Source organism: Anastrepha ludens, chromosome 5 (assembly GCF_028408465.1).
Source record: "Anastrepha ludens isolate Willacy chromosome 5, idAnaLude1.1, whole genome shotgun sequence".
Lineage (NCBI taxonomy): Eukaryota > Metazoa > Arthropoda > Insecta > Diptera > Tephritidae > Anastrepha > Anastrepha ludens.
Window position 1 is genome coordinate 112,122,673 of NC_071501.1, and position 18,922 is coordinate 112,141,594.

Genomic DNA, 18,922 nt, shown 5'->3' on the forward strand with positions numbered 1-18,922 from the left:
ATTTTTTATTGAAGAATATCGGTAAGAAAAAAGTTGATTGCTGACTTTTTTGAAAAAAGCCAAAAAATGCAAATCTTATAAGACAAATATGGTTCGGCCGAGCTCCTATTTCTATTTGTGGCGTGCGTATTGATGTTGTTGTTCCAGAAATGGAGGGACCTACAGTTTTAAGCCGACTCGAAGGGCAGATATTTTTTTATGAGGAGCTTATTCGTGGCAGAGCACTATTAGAAAAAACCTTTTCTATGATTTTCGTGTTTCATGCGCAGAGATTCGAACCTAAGCACTTCTGAATGGTAGTCACGCACCAACCGCCGTTCTATATAAAGGGTGGTTAAGTTTCAAGGGCCGGTGTTGATTTTGAATAAAATACAACTTTTTTTAGGAAATTATTGTCATTTCTCTTTATTATGATAATATTAGTATGGCTCAATTATATGGTATATGGAACAAAATATCGGCCAAATGGCTGCCCCGGCCTTGGCGGCACACCTCCATCCGATGGTCCAAATTTTCGATGACGCTGACGCATTATTGAGGTTCTATGCCGTTAATATGGCGAATTATCTTATCCTTTAGCTCTTGAATTGTTGCTGGCTTATCGACGTACACCTTTTCTTTCAAATAACCTCAAAGAAAGAAGTCCAACGGTGTCAAATCACATGATCTTGGCGGCCAATTGACATCGCCGTGACGTGAGATTATTCGGCCATCAAATTTTTCGCGCAAAAGAGCCATTGTTTCGTTAGCTGTGTGACAAGTGGCACCGTCCTGCTGAAACCACACATCGTACACATCCATATCTTCCAATTCGGGCCATAAAAAGTTCGTTATCATCTCACGATAGCGAACACTATTCAGAGTAACCGGCCTCATTTTGGAAAAAATTCGGCCCTATGATGCCGCCGGCCCATAAACCGCACCAAACAGTCACTCTTTGTGAGTGCATTGGTACGAGCTGTACGAGCATGCACTAACGTCTCCTACAGACCCGGTTTGTTCAAACTTTTGCACAATTTTTCCGATTGTACGCACATTTGGACGATTAAATTTACCGAAAAAAATACGAAGTGCGCGATATGCATTTTGGTTTGAACGGCCGTTTTCATAATAAGGCTGAATAACTTTAATGCGTTGCTCGATTGTGTATCTTTCCATGGTTCAAATTTAATTAGTCTGAAATTGAGAAATGTCAAATGAAATGCAAAAAAAACCTTGAAGTTTAGGTGTGGCTCACATTCAACATCGGCTCTTGAAATTTAATCACCCTTTACAAATGTTAAATAGGCAGATTCTCTCCCTCTGACTTTTTAAATTGAAATTTCTAATACTCGTATAACTATTATTTTAAATCCCTGTTCTAATGTAGTTCATAATTCGTTTGTGTTCTTTCTCCATAAAAATGATTTTGATTCGATTTAAATTTTTCAAATTTTTAATAATTTTTTAACTTGTTTATTTAACAATTTCAAATTAAATATAGTTGCAGTTTCTTTAAAAAAATTAAAATTAATAATGCTTCGTATACAAAATTAAATTAGTATAATCGCTAAATGTAATATAAGGCTACTTTCTATTGTATCTGTGTGTGTGTGTGTGTGTGTGTGTATATGTGCATATTTACGGGCATTCGCTTGTATTTGCAAATAATTTAATACTCAATTAGCTAGTCACTAAAGCAACAAATATAATGCCTAAAACATTTCCATCTACTTTCAAAATAATGCTTTAAGCTACATAATAAATATTACATTTATTTTAAATCTTTTTTGTCGATTAAAAATTTCACTGCTACGCGCATTTATTTTTTGCTCAATCGCAAGATACGTTCCTTAAGGCCACCTGGCTTCAGTTTTGTAGTTTTTACATTTTTTCGTGATTGTGTTTGAATTTGCTTGGACTTGCGTAACCTAAAAATTAAAAAACAAAAAAAACCCAATTTAAAAATCAAAATTTCATTCAGTCACTGGAATTTTTTGCGTTCTTTGCACTTACAAGTCGTCATACAACGTGGCAATCTCCTTTTTCCAAATATCCTTAAAGTCATTGGTGAAATTCGTCCAATACTCAAAGAACTGATCAGGTGTGCATTGCTCCAGCGCACGAGATTTGGGTGTGAAGTGATAGAAACGCATTGTTTCGATGAACGTCTCACGCGACTCATCCAAGTCTTTATAAAGCTTATCAATAGTTTTTGTTGCGCTCTCTATGAATTCTTCCATTTTCGATTTGAATGGCTCCAAACTGTCTGGAGTCGAGGCTAGCACCACACGCTCCGTTGTCTTTTTATTGGCTGCAATGAAATGAAAAATCCATACCAATTTTGATTACATTTAACTTCGATAGATCGCATGGAACCTAAGCTATCATCCTCGTTATTGTTCTTCTCGGAACTCACCTTTTAACTTCTTATGAAGTTCCATTACTTGGAGTTTGACCTCATCAAAATCCACTTGTGCTGCTCGCTCCACATCCGAGGGCTCTGGTATGGGCAATGCCATCTCCAGCAATTGTACTCCCTCTTTTCGTCGCCTACTAATATAGGTGCGTACGATAAAGTGCAGCAGCGTCGTCTGCGACTCTTTGGATTTGACATCTTTGAGTTTCCCTAAAATCTCTAGTGTAAAACCATCCGCTTGACCACGTTGTCGATTTCCGCCATTCATATAATTTCCCAGCGTGAGTATTATGGTGAACACCAGTTTCAGGTCTTCGCTCTCGATCAAGTACTGTGAAAGCTGTGTAACAACTTCCAGTTTTCGCGAAACTACCGTTGCGGCTTCCTCGAACTCGGCTTGAAAGACAATACAGGAAATACGTTCCGTAGACATTGAGATCTGTGAGATTTTTAGCAGAAATTGCTCTGGATAGTCGAGTGGTATGTCGCTTTGTGCCGCCTCCTTTATCAATTCCAGTTCCTCGTTTGTTGCTTTAATGTTAATTATTTGTTGTAATGTCTCTAAACTTACAACCGATGTGTCCACATGGTAGATAGCGTGTTTGATCTCACAAAAGTCGACGTGCAAACTACGCGAAACAATACCGACATTCTGGGAACGCTTGCTATCCAAAACTTTCATTGTCTTCACACGCACCTCCTTTTTCTCTTTTGGTTTGCTAACGGGAACGATAGCCTGTCTTGAGAAAAGCTCAGTGAATTCGTCGATGTTATCGAGATTTGTCTCTTCGATTTCCTGCCAGATTTCCTTTGGCGCAGCTGCGTCTGGAACGTCTTCTGGCGAGCTGCCACTGGAGTCTGTGTTCGATTGTGGAGGTGTAGGTCTAGGTGGTGGCGCAGTTGTAACTATGCGAGTCCAGTAAAGTGGTTTCATAGGCTTAGGCGGGTTAACGGCAGTCTTTCGAAGAGCTGATATAGAAAAACAAAATTTCATGTTAAATGAGGTGCTGACAGTTGTGGGCGCATTAATTTTATATCTAGCAAAATGAGGTTACTTACTATTTGTGGTATGAAACCACGCTCCCTCAGTTGGATTTGGCAGTGGCGCTGGTGTTGAGGATGAAGGTGGCTTTGGTGCTCCGGGTGGGGGAGGCGGCGGCACAGCTGAAGTATTGAGCGGAGGAAGCGCAGGTGGAGGAGGAGGTGGCACACCAGCTGTTGAGGAGAGCGGCGCTGGTGGTGGTGGTGGCGGTGGAGGTGCAGGCGCATTCATGCCAGGCGGTGGTGGTGGTGGTGGCGGTGCAGGTGCATTCATGCCAGGCGGAGGTGGTGGCGGTGGTGGTGCAGGCGGAGCTGGTGGAGGCGGTGGAGGTGGTGCTGTTATAGGAGTATTCGAAATGCTAGGATTATAAGGTGGTGGGGGCGGTGGAGGTGGCTTTGGCACACTAGTTGTCGCCTCAGCCTCCGTTTGTATGCCTTGATCACTGGTTTCTTTCATTTTTGGCAAGCATAACGGACACGTTGCTGTACCCGCCTCCAATGATATTTCTGTCTGTACACCTGTATCGAGTGCTTGTTGACTCCTCACTTCACCACTCGTTAAAGCTGATGTCGAGACAACCTTTTCATATTCGTAAACTGTTGCTTCGCTCGCATTTAGGAGTTCTGTTAATTCGATGCAACGCCTAGATGGGCGCCGTGTCATTTCGCTTGAAGTGAGCAACTCATTTACTACATTGTGTACTTCGGTTAGGTTGCCGCAGGCAAGCAAACGCTTGCGGAGATTCTGTTGAAATGCGATGTCTGCTGTGGTGTCCACTTGCACACCCTTCGGTATGCGCGACACTGTGCTAGGTGTGCTGCAATGCGGCCACACCGCTACTGTGTCTAGTCTGCCGGGTGTAAGCGGCACAGATGTGGTTGGCGCTTCCGTATGCGTCCATTGGTACATATAAAAGGGCTGGAGTGAAAAGGAGTAAGGGATTTAAAATAAGAATGTTGAAAGCTTTTGTAAACGTATTTGTGTATTATTGTAGTTAGGTTACAACAGGTAGGGGTGAGGTTTTTACGGTTTTAAACCGAGGTTGAGGATGTTTCTAGTCAAATGGCCTTTCTAGATGAAGGTACATGAATGACAGATACATCTTATTCAGGAAGCGCTATTTTATAAAAATAGAATAAAAACTAAATAGTAAACTTTCTTGAAAAGAAGTATTTTAGATGGGTCGCTGACTACTTAAATTTTTTTGTCGGGACAAACTAGCAAGTAAATCACTCAGTCAACATTAAGTCCATTGTACTGCACTCGGGTTCACTTTTCATTTAGTTGGCACGTCCTTTTTGTTCGGAGTTCATTATAATGGCTCTTTAAAAGAACACGCGTATATAAAGTGAAACCACACTTGTGCGGAGCCTCACCGTCAACCACCTTTTGTCCGCTCAAAAGAAGGTAATTTCTTCCGATACCTAAGAAAATTATATTTAGTAAGTGTAGGAAAAATGTACCGCCCAAGGGAAGTATCCGTCTAATGGAGGCCTCCGTTAGAAGAGCTTACACTGCATTTCGTGGGCCTACTTCAATACCCTTAGCTAGGCTTAAAACAACACACACAATTATGCTCTGAATTGTCTTCTCAGTGCAGCTAAGTTCATTTGCTTCCTCTGCCTAGGATACATTATTCTTCACCTAACACCATTTGAATGGAGCTTTGATATTGTCAGTAGTTGAGTCCTAGATGAGATGGCACAGTAATCGCGCAATCGGCTTCGTTCAAGTTTAACAAAGCGCGTCAGTCTCGTAAAAAAACACCAACTGAAGCCAAGCTATTCTCCACTTGGCCTTTCCTACTCATAGGCGTTTTCTTTCTCAGGCATAACAAAGAGGAGCGAAGTGTAACTCCAGATCTAACGAAATGAAGTCTCTCACCTATCACTACCAATCTCCCTAGTTTCGCCTTCACGTGGTGATGCTGCTAACCCCGACCGGAGAAAGAAAAAGAGAAACTTCAGTGGAAAGAAGGGGAACACAAGATACCAGGGTGAGAATTCCCGAAAGGGAGCTAGGCTTCAGGCTAGCAACCTCATCTCAGTATAAATACTGATTCTACGAATCCAACAACAATTAGGCTTTGGATAAACAACTGTAAAAGACCGGTCAATGAATTTAAGTATCTTGGAGTTATGCTGAGCGCACAGAAAGATACATCTATTGCCATACAGACAGGATAAAATCTGCAAATAAGTCTTACTTCGCATAGATATATAAAGTTGATGAAGTCGAGATTACTTTTTAGAAACCCGAAACTACGAGTATACAACACTGTTATAAGACCTACACTCACATATGGGTGCGAAGTCTGCGTGCTGAAATCCAAAGAAACTGAAAAGTTAAATTGTTTTGAAGGAAAGATTCTAAGAAAAATATATGGATATAAAATATACGACTTGAAGACGGTACTAACCACATTCGATACAACGACGAGTTAGACACATTTATCAGGGCTGCAAATGTTATCAGGGACGTCAAAGCACAAAAGATTAGATCTTAGAAAAGGATCTTCGAAACAAATCCACCAGGCGACAGAAGAAGAGGCCGGCCGAGAAAACGATGGACAGATGACGACGAAGGCGACTTTGGAGCAATGGGCATATCTGATATCAAATGAAAAACTGATGACCGAGTGACGTGCAGGCGTATTGTAATGAAAGCAATGGTTCACCCCGAACTTTGATGCTATGATGATCATGGTGATGAGGTGATTTTCTTTTCCTCGGCCACACAGCAGTTAGGTAAATAACATACCACTCTGGAGATCCTCAACGTCCCTGTTTATACGGCATATAATCCGACAGCTATGTTGAAAGTTGTAATTTTTGAAATTTATAAATTCCTCATCAAGAGCTAGCATAATGTCTCAATAGCCAAATCAATCCTAATTAGAACTTCTTGTCAAAAGAGACATTCTCCACTGAATTTTGAGGTAAATATTAATGGAAACAACGGCTCTAAATCGAGGCTGATAACATACATAAATATCGCTTTTAACAATTACACCTAAGCAATTCAGTTCTACGACTTGAACACTCTTTTAGCATCGGATCAAAGAAGTAGTGGCATCTAACGGCTCAGCGAGATATTTCCCAATTCTAACGAAGCTGGTGGTAGTATTCTTATTTCTCAACGTCACTTTACCCTGTCAACTTATTTGGACCAAATATGGTTTAAATATGCAGTCCTTGGAGTCTCAAAGGTGCGGAAAAAAGTTAGCAGAGGAATATCTTACGGTAGCGTGCTCTCCCCTCTTCTCTGGGTGCTGGCAATAAATGGTCTGGAGAAGAGTTGAGCGCGCAGCGTAACCTACGCGGATTGCTATTGGAAAGGAAAATTTCCTAATACGCTATGTGAAATTATGCACGGACTATTAAATTTGGTTGGAAAGTGGTCGAAAGCAAACCAGCTAAACGTCGACCCAAACAAAACTGAATTGGTTCGATTTACTGAGAAACAGAAAATTCCAGAACTAGTTCCTCCGGCTGAGCACTTTCTCTGTGAGTGTCTTGCCTTTGCTAGAGCAAGGCTACGAGTTAGGACTAACTACCTTTGTCTCTGTCTCTATTCTTTCCTATGTCTTTCTCTAATACTTTTCTCCTTTACTGCTTGACTATCTATTCTCTTTCCAGAGCTCTAAATACGATGGACTTTTTAGCCTGAGTGTTTCAGGAGCCACCAAATCTCTTGGTGCTCTTTTTGGGTCGACCTATTCAAATTTCAAATTTCAATTTTAGTTCCTTCGTCACTAAGGGGCACCGTATTCACGATTAGGGAGGAAATCCGCCACTTGGGATTTACACTAGACAGGTTAAGTAAGCTACTATAGCACTTTACTCCTATAGAAGATTAATCGGATCAACATGGGGGCTTTCCCCTTACACTGTCCATTAGCTTTGCACAGCTATTGCAATCCTAACTTACCGCGTACTGGTAATGTGGCCGGCTTTAGATACCCCCTATCTATCTCATCAATAAGACTATGGATCATATACAAAGGAGCCCTTAGAACTACACCTACAGGTGCATTAAGTATTACGCTAAACTTACTACCAATCGAACTATTTGGTGACAAGTAGCTGCTAAATCAGCTCTTAGAACTTAGCTCTTAAGAAATAAACTCATTCAGAACGACCCATAAGGAGTCATATTAGTGGTCGTTCAAAATGCTTGCTGAAACTCAACAGTGAGAATACAGGAATTTTGATAGATGTATTAACCGGCCATTACCTGCGAGTTCCATACTACGATTATTGTAGAAGCTGCTATAATACAGAAGATGAGGAAACTATAAGACACATTCTTTGTGAGTGTGAAGGATTACCTAGCAGAAGACTTTGCACGCTCTTTAGTGCATTTTTCACAGATGTAGTGGATATGACGTATCTTGAACTAGCGAAGTTAAACTCATTTATAAAAGCCGCAGGATGGTTTTAAAGGGATCCCATAGTGTAAGAAGAAGTTCCAGTGGTATCGCAATAGATCTTCGATAGGCCGAAGTGTGTCATATTGGCAGTCATCAGACCTACCTACCTACCTACCTACCAATGGTTTAAAGATAGCAGCAAGTCCATTGGGGAAAATGGTATCTGACGAGATGGCGAGATTTCAGCATTTAAGTATAGCCTACATTGACAGTATTTGAGTACAAATCTATACATTTTCTTCGTTGGTGTCTGATAAGATCCATGACATGAAAGCGACACTTAGTAGGTATTAGGGCTTCTTCTTCGCCTGCCAAGCTCATAGCATGCGAAACAGGAACGATGTACTTAGAAACTTAGAAAGAAGAGAATAAAAGGAGGTTTGCATTTCGATCTTAGAATCTTTGTGCTCTCTACTCATCATTTTATGATACTTCTTCATGCAAAACTATTTCCCTCAATAAGTCTAGGATGGAGCTGGGTTAAACTGGGCGTATGTGCCTGTCTTCTGGCCGTACTTTCTTGTCGCTATAGCATCGCATTCAAAAAGCCAGTATGTTTCCAGAGATGTAGAAAAAAACGACCGGAGTGCTTAGACCAAATTCCGGGCCTGTGGCGACTGCGCCGGTCTGCCATTAAGCATTCACAGTTTGACCGTAGAGAGGTTTATGAAATGCTTAAATCTTTTGATTTTACTCTCTCAGTAAGGACTTAGCCTGGCAGTTTGATGATTAATTAACTTTGATGGCCTGTTAAGAAGGCAACTACGACCAAATGACTTCGGAGTTCAGCCCTCTAAACGTTTGACAGCTGAGTTCTATGGGCAGCTGAGATCTATGGGTGCAAGCAGTACTTCCGCTGAAAATGGTCGTAATGTTTTGCGTTGTTAGCTATGAATGTTGCAAATTGCATCGATATAGCAAAAAAATCTCGCAAGCAAATTCTACGAAGCAAATAAAAATTTAATTTTCCAACTAAATAACTAATAAAACCACGATAAAGCAAACAGGGAATTCGCTGGAAAATCAATGATTTTTTTTACTCACTACAGTTATACAACATTTGGCACTTGTCAAAAAAGTGTAGAAGAATCTGTAATGTAAAAGCGTCAAGAGGAAAGGGCAAAGGTGGGGAGCAAAAAATTGTGAAAGAAAGAAGTAACGCCATAAAATTGCACAAAGAGCGCAACAAAGCAGCGAAACGAAATCAGAGGAAATGGAAGTTGCAGAAAAGGGGAGAACGGTAATGAAAGGGGATTGAGCGGCGTAGAGAAATTGCCAAGCCAAATTGTTCATGCCAGCGGGATTGAATATGCAATGGCAGAGGATATTGCGCGTTTAGGGATACATGGATGTAATGATGTTGGAAGCCTGTAGTGACGAGGTGAAGCATTCATATGCATATACAAATACACACACAGACATACATATATCCATACATACACACACACATCTATATGTGCGAACGTTTGCAAGTCGATGAAGTCATGAAATCTTTTACAAAGTTAAACATCAAATAGCGTTGATTGCCATAGCGAACTGGTGAAATGGCGAAGGGGATGCTTGCCTGATGAAAGGTGTAGTAACGGAAGGAAATTACTGTGGATTAAATAAGCTAATAGTTGCAGAGTTACAACGGTCCATATGCATGTAAATGCAAACGTTTGAGAAAGCGAATGCATGCAGGTGTGCTTCCCAATTATGAGTTTGCTAATAAAAATCACCATTTTCCTTTTCCTCCGAGCGGTGTGCAACCTTCCACATCTACATATATTTGTTTGTTTACCGTTTTTTGTGGCGCGATTTAGGTTTTGCAGGCGCTACAACACTTCGAATTGATATTTTTACACACATACACACACGCACACATGCATAAATAGCATGACTGCTGATATATGCGAATGTATGACCCTGCAGGGAAAAGCCAAACTAATCTGAAAACATTCTAGTAGAGATACTGGTATTTAATGGAAGAAATCATAGTAGTTCGTGGTTGACTACAATTATCCCTGTAGTAAAATTATTAATTTGTCTTCAACTTAGTTTTTTTTTGTAAATAGGAAAGTTTGAGACTCGTCTATGGAAGTACCAATGCATAGGGATGATTAGTGATGATCACATTCTCGCTGTCCAGTGGGAGTTTTTCGACAAATTTTGTTCACAAATTGGTAGAGTATCCAATTTTTCACCAATTTTAATGATTTTTCTAAATGCTTGTAAATGATTTTGAAAGAGATTATCTAAGCTTGAATGTGAATTATTTTTTTACAATATTATTCAAAATACATCCTTCAATGGAGGTATTTTCATGAAGAATTCAGAAAACCTCTAAAAAAAAAATTGTATTTATGTATTCAAATTCGGTTTGGTATTTTTTTATTGTAGTTGTAATCAACGGTAATACGCCACAGCAAGTAAACAAATTTCCACCCCCTTAAGGGAGAAATCATAAATAGCTAAAAGCATAAAAACTAAATTTTTCAAGGACAAACAAGAATATTAATCGCAAAAATTAAAAAAATTGAGATATACCTATGAAATGAGACTTTCCATAGATGTCGCCAGGAGTATTTTTAAACCTTCCCAAATGTCTTGTTTTTTTCGTCTGTCATCTGTCAACAATATTCAGTTCATTGTTTGTTACGTTTCATACAACAATGCATTTTTGTCGCTCTTAAAAATGTCGAATTTCGTGCCTTCAAACTACGATTTGCGGACATCGAAAAACCACTTGTGAAATGCTGCTCTCCCGGTTCAAAAGAAAGTCCTTTTTGCATCGAATCGTTACGGGTGGTGAAAAATGGGTGCATTTCTTCAATCCCAAGCGTAAACGATCGTGTGGTCCGCCCAGCCACAAGCCAAAAACAACAGCCAAACCAAATCCCTTCGGCCGCAAGGCAATGCTGTGTTTTCTGGTATCAGCGTGGTATGATTTGGTACGAGCTATTAAAAACAGGTGAAACAGTTGACGGTGCACGCTACCAACGACAATTGGCCGATTTTAACAGCGCTATACACCGAAAACGTCCAGAATATGCCGATCGGCGTCACAAAGTAATTTTTCTTGATGCCAGTGCACCGCCACATCGAACAAGAGCGACCCGGGAATCGGTGGAGACTTACGATTGGGAACCGCTGGTGCATTCGGCTTACTCACCAGGCTTATTATTATTTGTTTGCATCGATGGGCCACGCACTTTCCGAGCAGCGCTTCAATGCTCACGTAGAAGCCAAAAAATGGCTCGATGATTGGTTTGCGGCCAAAGACAGCCAATTTCTTTGGCGCGGCATCCACAAATTCCCTGAGCGATGGGAAAAATGTGTCGCTAGCGATCGCTATTATTTTGAAGATTAAATTTGTAACCATTTTTTGTTAATAAACGTTTGTAATTGAAAAAAAAAACTCAGTATATGTTTTTGGGGTTGCTGAGTCTGAATTCAGAAATTGCCTTCCTTGGGATTTCTGAACAAAATTTTTCGAAAAATTCCTAGCAAAAAATAATAACAGATTAAATCTTGTTTTCCTCTGAATCCTACAGAAGTTTAAATAATATGAAATAAAAGAGAGTGCCGTAAAACGGTGAGGGTATGTATCAGGTTTTACATTCTGTCTAAAAGGTACCGGGAATTGTTCAATAAAACGCAAAATAATGGTTTAATTATCAAACTTTTTTTTCGCCTTCAAAATAAGCTCCTTCGAAGCAATAAACATAAGCCAATGATTAGTCCAGTCACCAAAGCTCCTTTTAAACGCATTTGAAGAGATCTTCTTCACCTCCTTCAGCGAATTGTCCTCCTTAATGGCCTCTATCGACTCAAAGCGGCGTTCGCGGAGTGGCAATTCAAGTTTTGGGAAAAAGGCATAGGTGTCTAAATTCAGTGAATACAGTGGTTGTTCTATGATATTTGTTTAGTTTTTGGTCAAAAAAGTGTCCACAATATGAGCCTTGTGAGACGGTGCGTTATAATTGTGCAAGATCCATGAGTTTTACTTCCACGAATTGGGCCGTTTCCTACGCACATTCTCTCTCAAACGTCCCATAATTTTCTAATAATATTCTTTATTTACCGTATAATCATTTGGAATGAATTCCGAGTGCAAAACACCGTGATAATCAAAGAAAACGAGTAGCATGACTTTCACTTTTGACCGAGTTTAACGTGGTTTTTTGGGTTTCGGCGCATGTGAATAGCGCCATTCAGCCGCCTGTTGACTGGTTTGCACGTCAAACTCATATACCCACGTCTTATCACCTGTGATGATGCGCTGGATAAACTTTGGGTCCGAATTCACATGCTCAAGCTTGTCTTCAGCCACCTTCTTCCGATGAATGTTTTGAAAGAAATTCAACTCTCTTGGAACGAGTCGTGCAGTCACGCGTCTCACGCCTAATTGATGGTGTAATATGTTGCAAATTGAGCCGTGAGACACGCTAAGGTCACGAGCTACCTCCCTCAAACTTAAATGCTGGTTTTTCAGCACCATTTCCTTGACTTTGTCGACATTTTCATCCGTTGGTTGATGGGCGACCAGATCGGGACAAATCTTCCACGACTTTTCGGCCCTCTGCAAAAGTTTCATACTACCTGTAGACCTGTGTTTTTGATAAAGAACACTTGCCATAGGCCTTCGGCAACAGCGCATAAACGATTCGGCACGCGAAATGCCGTTCAAAACACAAAATTTAAGGCAAATTCTTTGTTCGATATTTTTATCCTTAGTGAAAATCGTAGAGCACACCTGCGGTTGACTGCTATTATTAAATGGCAAAAACAAGCTAATTGACAGATCGAGTTCAAACTTGTGCGACACTATAGAGGGCAGTTGTACCAACACTCCAGCAAAAAAAATTTAGACATACGCGCTTTTTAAATAAACATTTCCCCATATTTTTCTGACAAAATGTCTATAGCTTCCTTGTGCCAAGATTTTGTTTGAGGGAACACCTCGTGAAATTTTTGGGCAAATCAAAATGCCATTTTATTCGGACTGTTTAAAAAGGCTCCAAAACGACCCTCTCGCAAGAGAGCTAATAGGTTGAAATGTTCAAGTTGTAAAAAAACACTCGATACTATCTTCGATCACAAGAAAATACAGAGTGTGAAGTATTAAACTTATCGTTGATAGATTTCTGCAATATACATAGAATCTACTTCCGCATTCTAACAGCGAAAACCTTAAAAACGAGATCAACGGAAATAAGAGCCTCAAGCAAGATACACATTTCTATGAAGAAATCTTTGAATGAAAGAACTTTTTACTATTTTAATTAATGCATTTTGTTTCAGAATTTATCATAAGCTTTATCGGCGCCGTTGAATCAGAAATACAATTAAAAAAAGCACTTCAATTGAATAAAAAATGAATTTTCCAAAAATGGGCCAATGCAGAAAAATCTTCGCAGTAAACGGACACATAAAATAAGAATCGGAAATTCAGTTAGCATTAATTTTCGTTATGTTCTTATAGTGAATACCTTAAATTTTATTTCTTTATTATATTTTTATTATTTTAGGATTTAATTTTTCTAGGATTTACTTGCAGCGTGAGTTTGAATCAATTTTTGAATGCTTTACCAATTACTGCACCTGAAAGAAATTTTATTTCCTTTTAAGTAAAAACAAATTCTGTTAACATTTTTAATATAATATGAAATCGAATATTTTAAAACATAGTAATGAAATGAATGTTTTTCTTTTCCTATTTTAATTGGTTTAATACTGGTAAATTTAGAAATACATTGGACTAGGTTTTTTTCGGCTTGTATGAACTGGTATTTTAACTGCTATTTTGCTAATGCATTACCAGGCAATTCAAATTTCACAGGACATCGCCGTGTTAAAAACCCCACGGCAAGAAAATTCAACACGTTTTGGCTGAGCTGAAAAGTGAACTTTTAGTATTCTAAATCACAACCACTATTTTTCCCTGCAGGGTGCAAACGAGTGTACATACATACATATACACATATGCATGTGAGTGTGCTCTTGTTTGCAAAGTGCAAATTATCAGCAGTGTGTAAACACTCTTCAAAAATGGTGTGAAATGCGATTAAAGCTTCGTGTGATTTTTTCCATTCATACACTTTTTTCTCTACATACAAACATATTTACATGACCCTTTAAACTTGATTTGCATTTTTATGCGCGCCATTCACCAAATCTTTGGCCGTGTGGGTGTGCAAGTGTGTTTCAAAAGTGTTTAGCGGCTTTAAGTAGCTGAATGAAGAGTGTTTGCTGGAGTTATTGGAGGATGAGTAGTGGCTAACATATAAATACATTCATACACACAAGCATACTCCACTTGTACATGCAGCCACTTCTGTATCCTTCTGTAAATACATGCATGTTGAATGTATGTATGTATGTGCGTTTTCATGAGTGCAAAATTATATTCAAATGCTGTTAAAAATGTGGGTGTTTGATTCGTTGGAAAGTATGTACTTAAGAAAAATAGTTAATTAAAGTGTTGTTGCGGTAGGGATTTTAAGCTCGATTTACGCCTTTTCCTAGAAAAAAGTATCAATGTTTAATGATACCCAATTTTCTTCCGAAAGTTATAAAAAAATTTAAAAGAAAAAATGTGTAATAATAATGACTAACCCATATACATATTAAATACAATTTTACGGTCCTATCTTAAAGCTTGCCTATTTTTTGATGTTCAAAATCAGCGCCTGCCATATCTGTCTGGCTTTTGCAGACTTTTAGATTCGTTCTATAATCCAATATGCTTTGCATTTGTTTTTAGATGTTTCTTCTATAGCCTTCTTATCGGTAATACTTCACCGAATACTCTTAGTTGTTGTTGTCGTTGTTATTCTTGTAACTACAATACATAACAAATTTCGCGTACCTTTCTGAGAAATGATGCCGGTTATAAATCTGGCTCGTTCCAGTAACGTAGCACTTCTTCTTCCTCTTCTTAGCATCACGTCTTTGGTAAACCATTGCTTTATTCCCAACCTTCCGCTATCTGTCACCTCCACCGTAGCACATTTAGCTTTTTTAGATCAACTTCCACGTCTTCGAGCCATCTTTTTCTAAGGCGTCCTTTTCTTCGGTCTCCGACGTTGCACTGACTTTCGAGGACACTATTTCTACACTCTTGCCAACTCTGTGTTGCTCTTTTCATTTTTCTTTTGGATCGACCACTAACTTTAATTTACCTCGGACGAAATTCCTTATAAGTGGGTTTTTGACGTGATATACTGATATATATATATATGACGTCTTATAATTCGATTTAACAGGCTGCACGCATGAAAAAATTTGTCGTTACCTTGCTCATTAGTGTTACCTTGCTCATATGTCGTTACCTTGCTCATTTGTCGTTACCTTGCTCATTGCACTGAATGAACTGCAAGCGAAAGCGCGGAACGAACGACAAAGCAAACAAAGCAAACGAACGGCAACGTTCGACATCTTGCTCTCTCCTACTTAAGTGAGCGTATATACGTATGTATATGCGCATATGTACATATATAAATTCATGTATTTGTATTTGCATATGCCTTCTTATTGATTATTATTAATTTGATTCACTTGAAGAATTTAAAATAAAACCAAGTTTGTTAATAATACCTGTTGTTTTAATGTTATTATTATTAATTTTTTTATTATATATGAAGGAAAAAATGTATGGTAATATTTACCACATACCTTATAAGATATGTTGTATAGTAATATATGTATATAAACATGCATATGCATATACAATTTTGCGCAATTTTCAAAAAGAATAAACCTATATGTAAAGATGCATACAAATCATATGGACATATCAAATATACGAATCTATTCCGTAGGCAAGCAAATGTAAGCTAATGTGCTTGAACTGCAAGCGAGAGCGCGGAACGAACGACAAAGAGCACAATCGGCCCCCGCGTTCGGCAACGTTCGACATCTGGCTCTGTCCTACTTGAGTGAGCATATATATGTATGTATATGCGCATTTGTATATAAATTCACATACTTGTATTTGCATATGCCTTCCTCCTGTGTGCATGGTACTCGTAATGAACCATTTCTCTGTTGAGAATAAACGATGATAGGAAAAATAGGAAATGAAAGGGAGTGTTTCAAGTGTAATGTCTCTTGAGAAAGTCAAATCGATGATGGTGCCTCTTAGTGTTGTGGACTTATTAACGTCTGATGCACAATCGAAATTGAAGATATCTTTCATGAATTTGATAAATGTTTCGTCATTTTTCACGTTTGGGTAAATGTAACTTGACCTATTCCATTGCAATTCCATTTACCTCCTCCTCTATATCCATACAAAATATCTATCAAACAAATAAAATTAAAATTTTGTTTTGAAAATTGCAACCATTCCATCAACATTTTCTTAAGACGTTGTCACGTTAAACTATCGTCAGTAAACCGACTTTACAGACAACCTCTTTTTTATTTGTAAAATAGTTCGTCGTGACCTCCTCTCAGAAAAATGCAGCATTAAAGAAATATCGTTTGAATAGAGGGGAAGCAAGCAGTCTAACCATAGCAGCTCCAGATATTCTATTTTACTTCCTTTTAGTCAGATTAAAAATACTCTAGTAGGACAAAGGGTGACAGGCTTGCCTTTAGTTGACTTCCATGATGACATACATACATACTTTTTCTTGTATTCTTCGTGGGAAAATTTACCTCAGCCGCCTTTTGGATAGTTTTTGCTGCACCTTGTCAAGTGAGCTTAAATTTGATCAGGTTTTATGTTCTTGTTTCTCCGGCTCTCCTCTTCATTTCGTAATTCGACTCGTAGTTTCTTCAGCCAGCAGTGGTGAATAAAGTTTTGCTGTTTTTCTATTTCTGCTACGTGACGCTTAACGGTGATAAAACAAAAAGTCCGTTGAAAAGCTCATAGAACACGTTTTGGTAATTATTTTTGCAGATTCAATTGGCGTGAAGTCACCTGTCATTTGATTTATTAAGTTTATTGCATGACCACTCGATTAAGTTAGCGCAAAATGCGTTAAGAAGGCGGTAAGGCATTGAAAGAAAAACAATTTGTGTAGTTGTGGGAGTTGTAGAAGATTAGGAAAGTTTGAACTATGCATCTGAGTGAGAAATTTCTGATTTGCAACTAAATAAAATATGCTTTAATATGTAGTTGTTGACTTTTACTTGCGTAAGTAATTATGTGGACTCATCCTACTACTTATAAGTACTTTTGTAATTGAATTAATCTAACAATTAAGGATTTGTATTAGGGAATCACTTTTGTTATTGTTAAACTAGACTATTCACGCTCCATACGGAGACTTTTGATGAATTTAAGCATTACCTCAGGCTTCAAATGGATTAAAGGTCACCCCACCGGGGTGAATAAGTCTACGTTTAGCGGAAGCGGCGAAAAAACAAGGACTTAAGTACAGCAACGTCTAAAGAAGGTACACCTCACATATTGACAAGTTTCGACTATTTAGTTTTGAATTTCAATTACTTTCTTTATAAAAACACAGTTGATACTACAACAAAAATCATATAAAGTTAAGCTCAAACTTCGTATAAAATTTGTAAGAATTCGACAAAGTTTCAAAGTTTTTACTCAGAAAAAATTTCAAAGAACAAAAACCATATAAAGCAAAGTTTCAAACTTTGTACAAGGTTAGGTTAGGTTTGGCAGCCGCATCGCACATAGAGACAACGATGCCACTTAGACCATGGGCTCGTTTTGAGCCGCGGGGACTGAGCTACATTTCCCTCTCCATATTGAACCATCCTGAGCTTTTCACAAAGCGTAAAAGGTTGTTGATACCTAAAGTGTATAGATTATCTATATTCGTTAAGAAGTAGGATTTTAAAAATCGGTTCCTGCTTCTGGCTAGAGCTGGGCATGAGCAAAAAAGGTGTTGAATTGTTTCCAGCTCCTCCTCATTTCTGCAGCTACGACAGAAATCATGCGTGTAAACGCCTAATCTCATTGCATGAATTCGTATAAGACAATGTCCCGTGAGGGCCCCTACTAAGGCCCTGATTTGAAGTCTACTCAGTTTTATAATACTCTTGGCCAGACGTAAGTTTAGCCTTGGCCATGTTTGCCTAGCAATTTCACAGGTGTTAACGCTAATCCATCTTTGATTTGCAGAACTGATTAGTGCGTCCTTAATGAGAAGCTTACAAGTTGCGAGAGGTATCTCCATAAAATTACTTATGTCTGGCAAACAGGTACCTTCTCTTGCAAGTTGGTCTGCCCTACAGTTCCCTGGTATATCTCTGTGGCCTGGAACCCAGCATAAGATTATACGATATTGCTTGGCCATCTCATTTAGAGATTGGCGACAACGTAAGACACTCCTTGATGTTGTTTGGAATGCATCCAGGGCTCGTAGGGCAGTTTGGCTGTCCGATAGAAAGCAGATATCCGTTGATGATATTCTGTTTATCTTTAACCATTGTAAGGCTTCATGAATAGCATTTATTTCCGCTAGAAAAGTTTAAAGGATTCACTACTAGAAAGCTCTTCGCAAAATAACCCTGATCCTACACCGGTGACCATTTTAGATCCGTCCTTGTAGATCTTGACGGGTGTGTTGGGTGTTGGATCTTCTTCAAGCCATTCCAGTCTAGAAGGGATTTTCATTAGGAGATTCCTTTCGAAGCAAAGAATGGGAGGGTGATAAATATAGTCACTGGGTATATCCGTGTAGGAGTCTAAGATGGTTGAATGTCCATGTGTGACAGTCCTCCATTGTGAGCTCGTTTTGAGCCTTTAAGCGGAGCAGGCCGCTGAGTATTTGCAGAAGAGATCTAGGGGTGGCAGATGTGATATGATGTCCAAAGCCATGGATGGCAAGCTTTTCATGACCCCACATATTGCTAATTCCTAAAGCTGTCTTACAGGCATAAAAAGCTAGTTTAGCTTTCCTAACTCTTTCTAAGATGTTTGACTTTCAAGTCAGCTTCCTATGTATGTACTTGGTTTCTTCCGAAATCACAAGAGCTTCCCCTTTGAGCATAATTGGACTTAGTTGAGGGATTCTGTGTTTTCTCGTGTTTCCTCCTTTGTACAAAATTTATAAGAATTCTCCAAATTTCACATATTACTGTA

General features: G+C 38.9%; 1 protein-coding gene across 7 annotated transcripts in view; it reads right to left on the reverse strand.

Moving 5' to 3' along the window:
• Nucleotides 1-1,423: 1,423 nt before the first annotated feature.
• LOC128865155 (protein cappuccino) overlaps nucleotides 1,424-18,922 on the reverse strand; it is a 162,347-nt gene continuing 144,848 nt past the window's right edge. For all 7 annotated transcript variants that reach the window (XM_054105213.1, XM_054105212.1, XM_054105214.1 and 4 more), the window contains 4 exons: nucleotides 3,458-4,358; nucleotides 2,399-3,367; nucleotides 1,996-2,293; nucleotides 1,424-1,910 (listed from right to left, as the gene is read on the reverse strand). In XM_054105213.1, coding sequence (XP_053961188.1) covers nucleotides 1,802-1,910; nucleotides 1,996-2,293; nucleotides 2,399-3,367; nucleotides 3,458-4,358 — 2,277 coding nt within the window. In that variant the 3' untranslated portion in view covers nucleotides 1,424-1,801. The remainder of the gene's footprint in view (nucleotides 1,911-1,995; nucleotides 2,294-2,398; nucleotides 3,368-3,457; nucleotides 4,359-18,922) is intronic.